This window comes from Eriocheir sinensis, chromosome 28 (assembly GCF_024679095.1).
Source record: "Eriocheir sinensis breed Jianghai 21 chromosome 28, ASM2467909v1, whole genome shotgun sequence".
NCBI classification, from domain to species: Eukaryota; Metazoa; Arthropoda; class Malacostraca; order Decapoda; family Varunidae; genus Eriocheir; species Eriocheir sinensis.
The window spans coordinates 6,149,633-6,167,290 of NC_066536.1; the positions used below are offsets into that span (position 1 = coordinate 6,149,633).

At 39.0% G+C, this 17,658-nt stretch overlaps 1 protein-coding gene across 7 annotated transcripts in view; it reads left to right on the forward strand.

Annotated features, from left to right (window-relative positions):
- LOC127004423 (stress-activated protein kinase JNK-like) overlaps positions 1-17,658 on the forward strand; it is a 50,673-nt gene that overhangs the window by 30,282 nt on the left and 2,733 nt on the right. For all 7 annotated transcript variants that reach the window (XM_050872095.1, XM_050872093.1, XM_050872098.1 and 4 more), the window contains 5 exons: positions 1,248-1,445; positions 1,598-1,732; positions 1,970-2,099; positions 6,414-6,572; positions 16,721-16,845. In XM_050872095.1, coding sequence (XP_050728052.1) covers positions 1,248-1,445; positions 1,598-1,732; positions 1,970-2,099; positions 6,414-6,572; positions 16,721-16,845 — 747 coding nt within the window. The remainder of the gene's footprint in view (positions 1-1,247; positions 1,446-1,597; positions 1,733-1,969; positions 2,100-6,413; positions 6,573-16,720; positions 16,846-17,658) is intronic.

A 17,658-nucleotide genomic window follows, 5' to 3' on the forward strand; every position in this document is an offset into this window, starting at 1 on the left:
TGGGAGTACCACATGTTCTGAACACTCCAGTCCAAATGAACGGTTCACGTGTATAATCTGCTAGTTGTGGATCAGTTGATGCAATAACCATATTGGTTGCTTCCCACAACAATCCCACACCAGCTTTGCATTTTAGCCTGGTTAGATGAGTTTGCAGGTGCCCCTGTACTGGAGGTGGCAGCCTTGCCCTTTGTCTTGTTGACAGGTACTGGCAAGCCATACTCACCTCCCAGCCCATTAGGCTTACAGCATTATTTTTATGCACTTAAGAACATCTTAGAGTGTAAAGCTGTCTCATTCAAACAAATGCACCCCAGGTTTGTCCACATTATAGCCTGATGAGTCAGGCGATGGAATTGGGTGGAGATCTCACAACTACTTTATGGCAGGTCCTTACTACCTGCGTTATATTGACTCCAGAACCCTCACAAGCAGCAGCTGCTAGAGCATGCCATTTGAGTGTCATTTGCAAAGTCCTTTGTCTTCTAGCTCTTAATGTTGGCTCTAGAGTACCATGTCTGATAGCTAAAATTGATAGTACAGCAGGGTTGACACAGTGAGCACTGTTCCCATCTAAGTATGATTACAAGAATGGAGAGCACAGGCACTCAAGCAAGCATCAGATTCTCCTTCACATCCTTCACGTAAATTTGCCGCTGCTTGGCACTCTAGCTGGCTGAGTCAGGGTTCGTTGTTGGAAATTTTTTTTAATTGAAAGACCATATATTATGTTCCAAATATTATTTGAACAATATTTATTTGGATGGCACTTTTAATTCCATATTTCCTCTTAAAAACACCCTAGATATTGTACATCCCCCTGATACACATGGCCTTAAAGATAGTGTAATATCTTTTCACCACCATGCTCTGTGACATCATGAAATGTGATGAAGATTGGAATCTTGCATTTGCAGCTCATTACACTCCCTTGCACCCATATGATATAGTTTGGTGCTTTAGAATTATGTATAGCGTGCACTCTGGAATTTCCTGACTATACCTCAGTGAATGTGTCTCAAGGACAGTGATAAGGGTGCACGTGTGGAGAAGCACAAGCGCCAGCTCGTGTATTGCTATCCCAGCAGCCATGTCGTATGCAAATCTTTTACTCACTTCCCTACTTTATTTATTTATTTTATTAAAGGGTTTTGAATATGCAGATGCTTACTTTATTAACGAAATTCATTATTGGTCTAGGATTTTAGTTTACAGGGACTAACCTGTGACTCCTCTTACTTCCACAGATCATTGGGTTACTGAATGCCTTCACACCACAGAAGTCCCTGGATGAGTTTCAGGATGTATACTTGGTGATGGAGTTGATGGATGCTAACCTTTGTCAGGTGATTCAGATGGACCTGGACCATGAACGCATGTCATATCTTCTCTATCAGATGCTATGTGGCATCAAGCATCTTCATTCTGCTGGAATCATTCACAGGGTTAGTAAAAAGTCAAAAGTCTTTGACATAATTTTTGGTGCATTTGAGAATTCAGCTATTTGTTATTTTGACCTTGGATAAGTAAACAGATTCATTTAGTATAATTTATATTTTAAAACTAGTGATATTGCATTCATTCATTCTTTTTTCAGGACCTCAAGCCTAGTAATATTGTGGTCAAATCTGACTGTACTCTCAAGATTCTAGACTTTGGGCTAGCTCGTACTGCAGGCACCACTTTCATGATGACACCCTATGTTGTGACCAGATATTACCGTGCTCCAGAGGTAAGTGCACATACACACAGATATAATAATGTGGTATATGATATAATAGTAACATGGTTATTTTCAAGTGTGATTAGTATAGTTTTCTCATTGGTAATAGTAAAAATCATGTTTTATTTGTTATTTAATTATCAATTAACTGTAATGAAATAAGATATAAATTTACCAACAATTGTTACATATACATACCAACAATTAAACATGAGGACTGTGTTGAATTTTGTCTGCTTCTGACAGGTGATCCTGGGCATGGGCTACACAGAAAATGTGGACATCTGGTCTGTTGGGTGCATCATGGGGGAAATGATTCGAGGAGGAGTCCTCTTTCCAGGCACTGATCATATTGACCAGTGGAATAAAATTATAGGTAAGCCTCTTAGATCTTCCTTAGGATGATCATCAGTGGGTGTCTTATATACAATGGTATCATGATGGTTTTGAAATATGAACTTTCAGCTCATGGATTATAATAACATAGTTTGTTATATGCGAAAAGTTTGGATCCCTTGGTTATAATAGATTTTTTGGATGTAACGTTGCCCACTTCCACCTAATGTTAGAAATAGCATTTATATATATATATATATATATATATATATATATATATATATATATATATATATATATATATATATATATATATATATATATATATATATATATATATATATATATATGTCATCCGAAATGTTCATAAACTGAAATTTATTTCCCCATAGGAATCAATGTAAATGATTAATCTGTTTCTAGACCCCAGGTGATTGCTTATTTAAACTTTTGTAACAGTACTTTGTGCACAAGCTCATAACAGAAAACCAATGGAAATAAATAAATCTAACCAAAAAAAAAAAAGAGGAATTCATTGCTAAACAGATAAAATATAGAAGAAAACTTACCGTATTTGACAGCTTATAAGACACACCGGCTTATAAGTAGCACCCCCAACTTGGGCTGTCATTTGAGAAAATAAAAAAAATAAACGGGTTTAAACTATGAGTTTCTGGTAAAGATTTTTTGCCAGCCATTCGTTGCCCTCACCACTAACAGGTAATTTTTTAAGTTTCATATGTATTCTGATCCTTGCTAAATCCCAATATTTTACATTTAAAATGCTTGATACTTACTGGGACCTGTCAGAACTGGTCCTTCTTAGAGACTCGAGGCTACTGCTTTGAGGAGTAAACAAACATGGTGGAGACTGCAACAGTGGCAGAGGGGTAACGGGTGTAAAGTTTGTATGGGTGTACTGCCGGGAACAGCCACAAACAGACCTTCCAAGGACCCAACAAACACCCAAATTAATTAATAATATAGTGGGTGTATGTGGATGTACATATGAATATTAACACAAAGGGGAGAGACGAGAATTCACTAATACTTGATGGTGGGGTGGAAGACGAGGAGTGCAGCGCCCAGTAAACACTGATGCCACGGGATGAGCGCAGTGTTGCCCATTTTCTCATCGCATTGCATTTTTTCCTAGTATCCGACCGATAACTACAGCAAAAAACAAAGAAACATCAATGAATAACAGTCAACACTAACTCTTTTAATTTTCCATCGTTATTTGTGTAGGTTATGAGAGTTTGAGGCTTAAGAATGGTAAATATGATGTCCAGTACGATAATTCGGCACTGCTGGCTGAGCGGGAAGGAGCCATCCGCTAGTTTGTTTACATACAAGCATGGTTAAGCATCATCACTTAATTTTCTTCCTGACTGATGTTCATTTATATGAAGTAGCAGTAAGTACTACTGTTATACATAGTTACTTCAGAAAAAGTTGCTGTTGTTGACGTAACAGTGATCGCCACTTTGTTTACGTTTGCAGAGAGGTTTGGTGAACAAACATCTGCTTTAATTTAAGTGCCAGTGTACCACCAAAACTTCACCAGCCAGTAAACAAAAACTGAACCTTCACCTTATGAGATGCAGGGTGATTTTCTGGGTCTTTTTTCTGGAAAAAAGTGCGTCTTATAAGCCGTCAAATATGGTAATTTAATTTTTCTGTACCTATACGAAGTAGAGTTGACGGCACAATAGGCAGTGTCACACTGGCTGTTTTCCTTCAACAGTTGGGGCTATGCATAACCGCGGTTCCCCATACTCCCAACCGTTGGTTCCATCCGTATGGATGGAAAAAGTTTGTGGGTATGAGCAGCCGCATGGCTGTATGTAAAAAAAAACAGACAACTGCAGTAGCTGAAGAGTGAGGAGCAGTGGAAGATGGCTTACCAAGAGACTCATAAAGTGGACTTGCAGAGCTGCTTTGTTTACTATTTAATTGACAAGATAAGGGAACATCCCATTCTGTGGGACCACAGTTTTTTATGAAAATTGTAGGACTCCCCGTCTTCACAGCACAGTTCTCTGATGAGGTTTGGGAAAGCACTCCCGTCCTCCCGTCTTTGAAGCCATCATCATGCCCACAACCGTTTCTTCCTTCCATTTAACTGCAGCAACATGTCCACAACTTGGGTAACGGCAGCACAATCCGCAACAGCCCTTACTTTATTAGCAGACGCCTCCATGTCGATAGAGGGCGACTGCTTTGTTTACATTGTAGATATGGGCAACCGATCTTGGTCATGTGTGACACATACCCGGAAAAGTTGGAGTTGCTGGTTATCCCTACTGCTAACGCAGTTGAAGGAAAAAGGCCCCGTGTGACACAAGCTTTAATAAGTGGAAGGTGGTGAGTAAGGGAAATGGAAGAGATGTAATTGTTTGGAAGGTCAGTTCCCCTTCCATATTGTGTATTTAGTGAGTATTTAGCCAGTACTCCTGGCTTGTCATCCCACAATGTTGCCGGCTTGCGTGTTCGTAGCTCGAGACACCGTTCGTCACCCGAATGTTTTTTGTTTGGAAAATTTGTTCGTAAACTGATTTGTTTGTGATGAGAGGCATTAGTGACCCAAGATTCCACTGCTCGTAACCAGAGTGAAGCTACACACCTCTCGAGTCGGGGGCTCGCGTGGTATTGAGGCTGCGCCAAGTTGAACCAAACGCGACAGGGAGGAGACGGCGGGAAGGTCAAACGCAGTTGACGTGTTAATAAGTCTCTCTCTCTCTCTCTCTCTCTCTCTCTCTCTCTCTCTCTCTCTCTCTCTCTCTCTCTCTCTCTCTCTCTCTCTCTCTCTCTTCTGTCATAGCCACAATGTTTGGAGGAAAACGTCCTGTGTGATACTACCTTTTAAGGTAACATGTGTGACGCCGATGGTAGGTAGGCGTGACCCGTACAAGTCAAAACAGCGCGAAAGTCAGGATGGTAAGAATTTTGGGCTAACTGCAAAACTCGAGAATCGCGAAACTCGAAGAGCATGAAACTCGAGAGGGCACTGTATATATATATATATATATATATATATATATATATATATATATATATATATATATATATATATATATATATATATATATATATATATATTACGTTTTTTTTTTTTTTTTTTTCGCTTATAACGAACTTTCGGCATTAACAAACTACGTTCCCCCTCACCTCGATATAACGGACTAATTGAGGGGAATGTAGTCCGTTAATGCGAAAGTTCGTTATAGACGTAAAAAAACGTAAAATAATAAACGAACTTAATACGTATATATATATATATATATATATATATATATATATATATATATATATATATATATATATATATATATATATATATATATATATACACACATATACACAGTACCCTCTCGAGTTTCACGATCCTCGAGTTTAGCACTTAGTCCTAAATTCTTACTATCACAACTTTCGCACATTACCGCCACGAGTTTCGCGTTGCTTTGACATGTACGGGTCACGTCTACCTACCGTCAGCGTCATGCGTGCTGCCTTAAAAGGCAGTGTCCAACCATTGGGGCTATGGGCAACTGCGGTTGCCCATAGCCCAGAAGCGTGTGGTTCAAAAACTATTCTCGGTCGGTTGCCGTGGATTTCTGACTGTCTGACCTCGTCTGTTATATCCAAAATCTGTTATAAGCAGGTCCGTTATATTGAGGGTTAACTATATATATATATATATATATATATATATATATATATATATATATATATATATATATATATATATATATATATATATATATATATATATATATATATATACAGGTAACTCTCAATTTATGCGAGTATTGTGTTCTTGAAGAGGTCGCGTAAATCGAAAACAATGTAAATCAAACAAGAGGTAGGTTTGTACCTTTATTGCCTACTGTATCACTCTGACTCCTCTCCTTCTCGTGGTTCCTCCTCTGGCTGCCCTTCCCCTCGTGGTAGCACAGCAGCGAGGGTGTTGTTGTTGTTGAGTAGCGTGGCAGCGTGGGTACTGTATTGTTGTTCAAGTGGCGCACGGGAAGAACTGAGCTCAGCTGTGTGGCCGCGGCGCTGTGTGAGTCCAGTTGCGTGAGACATCTGGTGGCCACTCCATAAAATATCGCACATAAGTGAAAAATAACATGTAAATTAAACATTTATTTGGAGTTTGGACCCCGCGTTATTTAAAAAACGCGTAAACCAAACTCGCATCAATCGAGAGTTACCTGTATATTAATTTATCTATTTAGTTACTTATAACTGTGTGCATTTGCTTAGGAATTCAGTTAGGTTCAAGACAGTTTTGTATCTTATGGACATTAAGGAAAGAGTGTTATGTTACCACTTTTCCCTTCTCCAACAGAACAATTGGGTACCCCTTCCCAAGATTTCATGTCCAGGTTGCAGCCAACTGTTCGTAACTATGTTGAAAACCGTCCCCGCTACCCAGGCTATTCCTTTGACCGCCTCTTCCCAGATGTTCTTTTTCCTGCTGAGTCTACAGACCACAATCGATTAAAAGGTAAGATGTTAGTGGACAAGCACTGGGTAAAGCATCATGGGTATTTTTGGGTAAGAGGATTATGTAACCAAATTACTAATTTTTCTGGTATTTGCTTATATTGAATTAGGGTGATTGGAAACTCTAGGGTTGCCAGTAGTTGCTGGCTATTTTAATGTAGGACTTGTTATGCAGTCTTGGAAGTTTTGTGGAGATGCACATTCCAAAATCTTTCTCGTGATGCATCTTGAAGTACTGGACTTATATTCTACAAAACATTGATCCTAATTGTTTATGGAAATAGTGTTCATGTAATTTGGTGATATTTGCGCTACAAAATTGTTATTACAAGCCAAATAATTGCAACTATAGTCGTTCCAGGAGAATCTGGCGGGTGGGGGGGGGAGGCTGGCGGCAGCTGTGGGGTCAGCTAAGCCCCGCATCTGCCACACACTCTCAATACCTCTCGCTTCCTCTCATTATGTCAGCTATTTACTGCCTTTAAATGAATTTAATCAAATAACTGGATAATCCAATAAGGTCATATAGTGTTAAGATTGTTTTGTTTTTAGGATAATAACAAAGATTTTGTGTAAATACCTGGACACTTGACAATGTTGGAATATACTTACATACATATATATACATACATATTTGGTATCAAAAGAAAGCAATTTAAATGTATTATTCATAAATGGGAAGAAATGTGGTTGAATACTAAATAAAATAAAAAAATAATGTATAATAAGGCGCTCAATATAGGTTGATTTATATAGTGAAATGATTATATAAAAATAGTAACTTTTTATTGATATCTTAAAATGATTTTAACACAAGATAGTCAACTTATTGAAGTGTTCATATATGAATTTTTATGCAGATATATTAATTTTTGTGGTGTCAGGAAGGTTTTTCATTGTGGCGTGTGAAATGAGTCTGATTCGGCGAATTTTCGTCACAACTTCTGGTCAAGCTCAAGCAAAAACTACTGAAGCTAGGAAGGCATGCTTGGTGGCAAATGAAAGCTCTATTAATATAGATTAATAATAAGAAAAAAAATTGGGAAGCACTAAATAAATACAAAAAGTTATAAGTATAAAACTAGAAAGTGTCCAAATCGCGGCAAAAGGGCCGAAAAACAGGCTATATTGTGACGGCTCGACGACAAACCTGGAATCTAGCTACTAAAAAATCCTTCGAGCCGAGAGGGGCTACATGCCAAATTACAGCCTTCTAGAGGCAATAGCAATGCCACACTAGACAAAAATGGCAAAGTGTCTGGAGTTCGTCAAAATCGCTCTCAAGAGGGTTTACGTTCCGAGCTCTAGTGACGAAACTACTGGGAGTAGGGAAATGTTTATCATCATATTGGAAAGCACATTGGTAGGGCTAAATTATTTGTTAAATAATTTTTTTTTTTAATTCTCACAAAGAGTGGGTTTCAGGGTCGGGAACTTTTTTTTTTTTTTTTTTTTTTTTTTTTTTTTGTGTGTGTGTGTGTGTGTGTGTGTGTGTGAATTTATTCGATTTTGTACCCTTTCGAGTCAGTTTTGGAGTCCGGTCACTTATTACAAAATATAGCCCTTTCATTTTGCCGTCGATTAATACCAAAAAAACATTTCTGTAGCCCCAAAAATAAGGGAGTTATGGCGATTCGCACCAAAGCGGTTGATTTTCCAAAATTCGCGGCTTAATGACAAGGGCGCCACAAAATCAAGAGTCCGCCATCCATTACTTGAGATGTCACTGGATCTACACTAATGTGTTAACAAAGCACATGTTTTGACTCAGCTTCTGCTTTAGCAAAATTAGATTCAAAGTAAATATTTGCACATAATATCCCAGAAACAATCCATCAGATGAGAGTAACCCATGTTACAACTTTTTATTAGTCACATCAGTGGAATTTGATTACTAAACAGTTCATCAGTTTTATTTTTCTTAATATCCAAACATGTACTCATTTGTTGCAGTTCATTACTCATAATAGAAGAGAATTTTCACCTGTGCTATGTTAGATTTTTCTATACTTCACCCAATTTTACTTTTGGTTCCCCATTTGTATTTGTTATTATAACCAGTCAGTGGTAGACCAACCTGTGTCTTACATCATTTATCCATCTTTACACGCATCAATATATTTCTCCAGCAAGATACCACATGCTTCTATCATAGCCTGCACCATATATTAATCCAGATGAATGCATGTGGTAATTCTGCTTTTATTAAACTCCACATGACCACTTTTTCACCTCAGAAATTACTTTCACATCATTCACAAGTGAATGTTCTTTTTAAGGCATCTGTAATCATAGATGAATTATGTGGTTATTAAATTGGCATGATGTATGATGAACAAGAAGTATTCAATGGGAACAAAGCATGCATCAGTTAGTAGTTAATGAGTGTGCAAATATAACACATTTTTATAACCCGCATGAGTTTTGAAAATCCAATCAGGATCCAATCATGATACATAGATTTTAGATAAAAAGGACCTTTTGTTGTAGACACAGCAAGAGTAGAAGACTTTATTGTTTTTACGTGGAAGTATTGATGTAGCAGATTAGTTTGACAGGGTCAAATTCATATTTTGTCATGTGAAGTTCTTGATATTAATCCTTATTTAAGGCCCTGTGGAAGGTACATTGTTACTGTCGAAATCAATGAGGCAGCTGGTATTCTCATGAGCCCCTTTTTATCTATATGTCATCTCATAGGTACATCCAAAATACTATACTCTGTCTATTTGTAGCTTGCAACTGGATCCTAGGCTGCTTTTGTAAGCTTGTTGCTGATTGGAAAGCAGCCTGTGGCAGTCTTCCCCCACACATCAGAGAAACAGACCTCGACACCCTACAAGTTTTACTTTTATACTCTGTAGCACACCCATGTCATGTAATACGTCCTTGGTTTCTTCATAAAAGTAAAATTTGTAGTGTGGAGAGGTCTGATTCTATGATGTGTGGGAGAAGGCTACCTCAGGCCACTGTCCAATCAGCAACGAGCTTACATAAGTAGCCTAGAATCCAGTTGTAAGCTAAAAATAGACAAGAGTATAGTCTTAGTGCTGTATATATCTAAAATTAGAATGCTAGAGCTTCTGCCTATGGTACTGCTAATTGGAGAATATCTTAGGAATAGGCAGAGCTTGCTGAAGGTCATTTGTAATCAACACTACATCCATCAATATTGTGGCTACATTTACATATTGACTCCCAAACAGTTTAAACTTTTTCAATGAACACTTTCTTCACCAAAATTGATGGCTTAATTTCCATGGTACATAGTTGCTTGCTTGCCAGATCTCTTGAGCTCATGCAGTCTTGTCACAAAACTAAAAAGGACTCAGTAGATGTGAGAACCCAATATCTCACAGTAATGTGATAATTGAGTGGCTCAACATTTGTGTTGGTCCCATTCAGAGTATAAATAATAAAGTAGTTGATAGTTGCTGAGAGTCAAGAGTTGCTAAAACCTTCCGTGGGAACTCAAATCTCTTGTGTAGTAGCTTGACACTTCAGGTATGCTCTTGATGTTCTCAACAAGTTTTGTGCATTCATCACAACGTTTTTGACCACAAGGATGAGTAACTCTCCTTTCATTATCTATAAATCCTGTTACAGACTTTTAACCCAGTTCAGTGTGGACCAGTTTCCCACTGACCCCATGAATGGTCAGGAACGCCGAGTGGCACACAAGATACAGAACATAACTATACTCTGCATTACAAGAAATGGTACGGATTTTCCTTGACACGTGATCCTTCCGTGTGCCTTTTTGTTATCAGCGACACAACCAACCAGATGCCTATTTTGGAGGTTGTAGTCACTTGACTTCCAGTTATTTAAAAAAATCTTACTTATTTTTTCCCATGCCCAGAGCACTGAAACAACTACACTTACAAGCTGGGCTACACGTTTAGGCACTTTTCTTGGCATTGTGACTCACAAACTACTGTCCTAAGTTTCTCTTTCTCATTGCTGCAGTGTGCTGCCACACAGATGGCTTATAGCAATGCTTACAAGAATGTGCATGCACTTCAGATTCACTCCTACTGCTTGATTAGCTCATTTTTCATAGTAAAACCTATGTAAATCCATCACTGTGAAAAAATTCAGCCGTAACCATGTGGGTTATGGTGATTGGGAAGTGGGTTAAGATCAGCTTATAATTAGCTTTAAAGAACATACAAGAGAACAACATGCTGCTCATTGGCCACCTAAGGTGAGCTATGCCAACAGATTCAACCTTCTAATTTAGAAGTGTATTGAATACCTACAGCTGCATCCTCACCTATAAATCATCCACATTAACCCCTAAAAGGCGGGTGTGTGCAGTGAAATCGGTTCTTCCAGTACAGCAATGTTCTGACGTCTTCCCAAAAATTGCTCACTTTCCATCACCAACTTCATGGCTCTGCCTTAGCCAATAGCTTTAAATTCATGAGCAGCAGACTCTCGTTCCGAGCGCTGCATAGGTTCTGGGTGGCGGGGTATGGTGAGTGGCCCTCTCCTTCCCTGCATTCGACCTCGCTACGAAGCCCCTTCATTACCCTCATATTCTGAACTTGATAACCCTGAAGGGTGGTAGGATGTATCCTCAGGTGCCTCAATATCACTTCCTCCATCACTGTAATGAGATTGATTTACAGGATGGCCACCAAACTGAATTTGCATAATAACGAGGCTCAGCTGCCCTGATAAGACAAGGGATAGGAGTTCACTGTTGTTGCTGTCACTCTTTTTATTACTAACATCACTTTTGAAGCTTGAAGGAGTCACTTTCAGCTCTCCCAATTGCACTTACCTTTAGAGTAAGAGGAGGCTTATGAGCAGCCAAGGTTACTGGATGTGGACACTTGGGGATGGAATCAGATGAGGAAGATAAAAAAAACTCCTTCTGCCATTGTTACAGTCACAGGAATACTGAGAATGGCACGAAGGAGTTGTGTGGCACCCTAGGAGTCACGCTGACCCATAAATCCCCATGCCAACTTCAAAATTATGGTAGAAAAAGGCAGACCGGGAAAACCCATCACCCTCCCTTAACCGGGCAGCCGTAAAAACCCATCACCCGTCCTTCAAGGGTTAATTTAGAATCCATGTTCACATCCACATCCTCATATATGATTAAAGTAAATTTCCACATTGGCATCTGCATATACATTTTTATCAACATCCACATCTACATCCTTTCCAATTAGGAGAGGATATGGCAGATATACAGAAATGAGACAATGTGTGTAAGGTGAATCTCAGATGGTTTTAACCCCTTCAACATGAGGACACATATATTGCATCCTTACGTGCGGGGTACCATATCCGAGGATGCGCATACTGCGTCCTGGCTCGCTTTAGCCAGTATACGAGTTATTTCATCTGTATATTTATGCTTACATCTCAAAATTATCAGTTAACTTGTTTCTTTATGTGCACCATTTAATTCTGCATGTTTTCATATATAATACAGGATAATTATGTTGAGTTTATGGTTGAAAACTTGTTATATTCAATAGCGACATTTGAAATTTGGCGCGCGCAGTGATCTCGGATACGGCGCGGGGCGCTGTTTTGGCCCGGCCGTAGTGAAGGGGTTAAACTAAATATTTTTTTCAGTCTATCAGGACACATTGATCATAATCAAAGTTATAGTGGTGTGCTTCCCCAAGGAGAAGTCTATTCTGTACTTTTGTCAGGTATCATTTCTGCTTGAGCTTCTGGTATCTCTTATGTGGGAGCAATGGTCATAATGATCAATGCTCAACATTTGATGGAACAGCCAGGACTGGCAAGTGTGGAAGAACAGGGAGGAGAGCAAGTATCATCAGAACAGCAAGTTGCATATTTGAAGAGGTGACACGCATGTAAAATGGGAATATCATGTTTGCTTTACTCGGAAAAATAAATCACATATCACAAGGTTCAACTTTCAAACACAAAGGCTCAAATGTTTAGAAAGGGCCCTCTTGCATATTAAGTGATTTACATACTATGATCATGCATATTAGGTGACCCTAATGTACTTGTGTTGACCGAGTCCATAACATTGTGGTCCATGCCTGTCCATTGTAAGACTCTTGACTTTACCCATCATTGATCTTTACAACACTACTAAGATTGGTGAAATTTTCCTAATATCTCTGTGTCCTTGCCACATGTATGAACAGACTATCCTGATTCATCCAGTAAGCTTCCAAAAAAATCAGTCTGTAGCTATTGGCCCAAGGGACATATTGTCTTGTGGCTTTACCTCCTCATGCAGTGCCTCGAGAGATATCACCAGAACCCCCAGTGACTCAGTGAGTACTGCATCATTAGCACGAACAGTTATTGCTAAGAAATGCTCCACAATGACTGTGATCCAGAACTCTGCTAATACCTAGTCCATACAAATGTTGAAAAGAGAAGGGGTAAGGTTGCAGCCTTGCTGCACGTATGTGTCCACAGTAAAGAAGCAGGATATGCTCCCCTAACACTTCACAGCACTCTCATTCCCAGAGTACAGAGGTCAGTCAGTAGCCTAAAAATGCTTGCAGGAATCCCACAAAGGGCCGTATTACAAGTCAAACCCAAGAAGTTTTGGGTCCCTACAATGGTCGGTTTAGGGGCCGTATTACAAGTCCAATCCAAGAAGTTTTCCAAACTCTGTAGGGACCCAAAACTTCTTGGATTGGACTTGTAGATGGCCCCTAAACCGACCTTTATAGGAACCCGAAACTTCTCAGGTTTGACTTTTAATATGGCCCAAAGTCCCGGGAGATGTAAGAGTGCCTTACATTGCACTGAATCAATTGCCTTCTTGAGATCAGCACAGGCTGCAAGCATTTTATGCCGAATCTTGTGTCTGTTCTCCCCAGTATGCTAAGTGCGAGGATATAGTTAGTCATCAACTTTACAGGCGTGATTCTGAGTGCTAAGGTCTCTTTAGCTTCAGCAGTTTCAGCAGGCAGTGGCTGAGTGCTCAGTGTGCGGGTGCAGTGTCCAGGAGAATGCGGGCTCACGTCTCACCCACCACTACAAGCTGACAATTTTCAGTTATTGTTGAGTGGTCTAAGACTACCCATGTGCTGTCCTAAAGACCACCCATCAACCTGGACTCTAAATTCTCTCTTTAAAAGAGGATCAAAGATGAGCTCTGGCCCCTGGGGGACAGTATCAGCCCAGGAAGTAATGCCACTATAAACACTCGCCTGTGCCATAACAGGCTGAGTCAACCACCAGGCCCCACTAAGAAAGCTTACTGGCGCCACAAGCGAACGAAACGTAAAATAATGAAAATAAGTAAAAAAAAAAAAAGATTGACAGCAACTCTGCATAAACAATGGACGGACAAGCACCTTGCATAGCACACTCAAGTAGTATAATACTGCGGTAGTTGTTGCAGTTCTGACAGTCCTCTATCCCTTTCTAAATAGCAATGACCAGTCCCCTTTTCCAGTCAAGAAGAATGGTATTAGATTGCCAAATGGCAGTCAAGACCACATGCAAGCCTTGAGTATTTGTACAAGGATATTACAAACACCAGTTATCTTTTGCTTCATCAGCCTTGCCACATCCTTTCTGACCTCATCAAGAGATTTTTTTTGGGGGGGGAAGGGAGGCTCAATGGGTGGGTCAGCATCATAGCTGGGCGTTATCGCGATACTTTATCGCTGATAACAAAATCAGGTTATCGGCCATCTGCTACTTATGTAAATATATACCAGTATCTACGTTACTTTTGTAACCAAACTAGCGATAATCGTTACTTTTTTCCGCCTCAGAAAAAAAATGTTGTCTCCTCCCTACTGGGCATGTGTGGCCCGGGCGCCCGGTGTTGTGTGAAAAAACTTCGGGGTATGAAATATCTTCGGTGAAGAGATTTCATACTTAGATCATTAACATTAAAACACTTGGTTATTTTTTTTTTATGTTAGACTCAAAAATCAATATATCAAAGAGAAAAATCATTTAACTTTGCCCCCAAAAAGATTATTCATTGCCTCAAATTTGATATTCCATATTCGTTTGTGACCATGCCATGGTATTGAAGGCACCCGGTGTTTGTTATTTGGTGTCGCTTTTGTTTACAAACACTGGTCTCTCGTGAACTACGCATGTTCAGACCAGTAAGCGTAGCCCTTTTCAGTCTCACAAAGCTTTTTAACACATTAAGAGTTGCTGGAAGGCTGAATCAGACATACAGTACCACCATCCTCGCTGTTTCTAGAACGACTCTCTGTACATATAAATACAACTCGTACAGAGTGTCGTTCTAGAAACAGCGGGGATGGTGCTAGTGGTACTGTATGTCTGATTCAGCCTCCCAGCAACTCTTAATTACGGTTAAAAAGCTAGCTTTTTGAGACTGTACAGGTCTAGGCTTGCTAGTCTGAGCATGCACAGTTCACGAGACCAGTGTTTGTAAACAAAACCGCCAGCTTATGACGGTGGGGACACCAAATAACACAACACCGGTTCAGGTGTTTCTAGTATTACCGTTCATATGTACGTGTCAACATGTGGTTTTCAGGTTTTGTAAGTTTTCTAAAATTCAGATAATGAAAATTTGAATTCATCTGTTTTATATTTGAAATATCAACGTAGTATCGTTTTCGCCTATCGGACTTATCGCTAGCTAGTATCGGAATTGTGGATTTATATCGCCTATCGGTTATCGGTTATCGCTTATATTTGAGTCTCCAGTTAACGAATATCGGTTATCACGGATAAGGTTCTCCATTATCAGTTATCGGGGATAAGGTTTTCTGTTATCATGCCCAGCTATGGTCAGCACCCACAGTTCTTTGTAACTAAATGGTTGAGAGCTGCCTGCTCATGTTGTCTGCTATATATAGCTGCACAATGTGCTCATTCCAACTATCCCTCTGTCCATCCTTTTCTGTCATGAGGCAACCATCTTCTGTTTGGGTATTTCTCACCTAAAAAGAAGAGCTTCATCAGAGTTCGGTAAGCTGGTCAGAGGTCACTCACATTGGCATTGCCCTTGATATCTTTAGTGAGGCTCAATAGAGTCATGACATAGTACAGGAAATCATCCCAGCCAGCGTGGAAACGTGAGGTGATGGATTAGAGGATTGTCCTAACATATGTAATGCATTATAAGTACCTCTAATTGTATTTCCTCAGAATAGCTATAGTGCTACATGACAAAGTCCTTTATTGGACCTGACTCCCAGCAAGCCTGGCAGCGTGACTCTTCTCAATATCTAACTTTTCCTACAAAGCAAAACTACTCTGTTTCCTTTTCCCGCGTGATTCCCTATTCCCACAACTATAAACTTCTTGACACGAATAGTTCTGATGACTGTCAATAGGACTCCTTCGTATTCATAGATTAAGTATCAAATATTCCTATTGTTTCCATTTTTAAATTTTTACAGTACTTTGGTTGTCTTTTCTTTTTTCTGCATTCAGATCAAGATCTTTAAGTAAGCATTGGGAAGTGATATATTCCTCTTTAAATTCAATCTAATTATGAAATTAAGATCACTAATGTTTAAAGGGGAAGAAAAGCAGCATATGACTCCAGAATTTAGCAAGAGTGTCTCGGTCAATAGCATACAAGATAGTTGCTCATCTTTGTAATGATATCTTTTCCAAGTTATCACTGAAAAGTAAGGACTGGCGGGCGTATTATCACTTCATTCTGCATCTTATAACACTATGAGTATTGACTAATTTGTCCCCATCCATTAGTCACTTGTGTATGTTGAAATATGTAAGATATTATACCAATTTTTGTGTGTGAATTTGAAAAAAAAAAAAGTCCAAATAGTGGCCTTTTACAGCACAGGAAGGAATATAGGTCGATGCATGTTTTGTGAATCCCCCATGCTCTAATTATTAATGATAATCATGCATTTTTATTCTATACCCTAGATTAATTTAATGGCCACATTATTTTGTGTTGTTGGCTGCTTATGATATATTTTGTTTGTCCTCTAACCCATTACCTTGCAGTGAATGCTAACTTGATTGCAGTAACATGCTAGTGTTCTGCTTTCTCATATATGCTTAGTGACAAATCAAAAGGAGAATTTCACAAATGTAATGTTCCCCTTCTTTTTCTGAGATGGATAACCAGGTTGGAAAAAAAAGCAGTGCCATGAGTATCTATAATGGTCAAGAGATTTTTCTGATGAACTAATAGTGTGAACTTTACAGCGAGCCAGGCACGTGACCTCCTGTCTCGCATGTTGGTGATTGATCCAGAGCGAAGGATAAGTGTGGACGAGGCACTCATGCACCCATATATCAACGTTTGGTATGATGAAGCGGAGGTCAATGCTGTAAGTATTATGCCTCTCAGGATAATTAATCCAAACCTTGGAATTGATTTTATAGAGAGAACTCTTATTTTTATTCCAGGTGTGAAATTAATTTTGTTTATTCAAGTGCTTTTTCCCTACACATTAATCTGCCAAAAATATGGAAACACTTGAAAAATGCAATTAATTACCATTATATATTCATCTACAGGACAAACTCAGTCACAGCATTTGCTCACTTACGATAACTTTTGCTATATACTCATGTTGAAGTATATTTCATGTAAAAGTCAACTAGTTTAGTGTCTAAACTTGCACAACTATCATATGAGGAGAGGGAGAAATTGGATGTGAATTAAGTTTAAATGCAGAAGAGAGAGGAAACTTGATAATAATGATTAAATCAGTAAATAGATTAAGAGAATGCGAACAGGGAGGATCATCTGATCAGAGACAATGGAAGAATATAAAGTCATGAGTGTAAGTTAAAATAGGCTAGGGTCAGAAATAGTGTTGAGAAGTTTTGCTTCTTATATAGAATTATTGATGCTTGGAATGAGTTAGAAGCAGAGAGGTGGTGTGGGCAAGACTTTAAGGCTTAATTAAGAAAAGTAGATATGGTGACAGGATCCTGTTAGCATGATATTAACTCAATTTCCCGTTCAGCAAAACCTTTATAACTCGGCATGATAGAGTCCCTAGCCTTGCTGAGTTATTCAATATTCTAAGTTCCCCAAATGCCCCCCTCCCCAGATATGCATAAAAAATAAATAAAAATGAAAAAATGAAAATATAGCACTGTACAGTCAGCAGACACTGAAGCATAGTTTAATT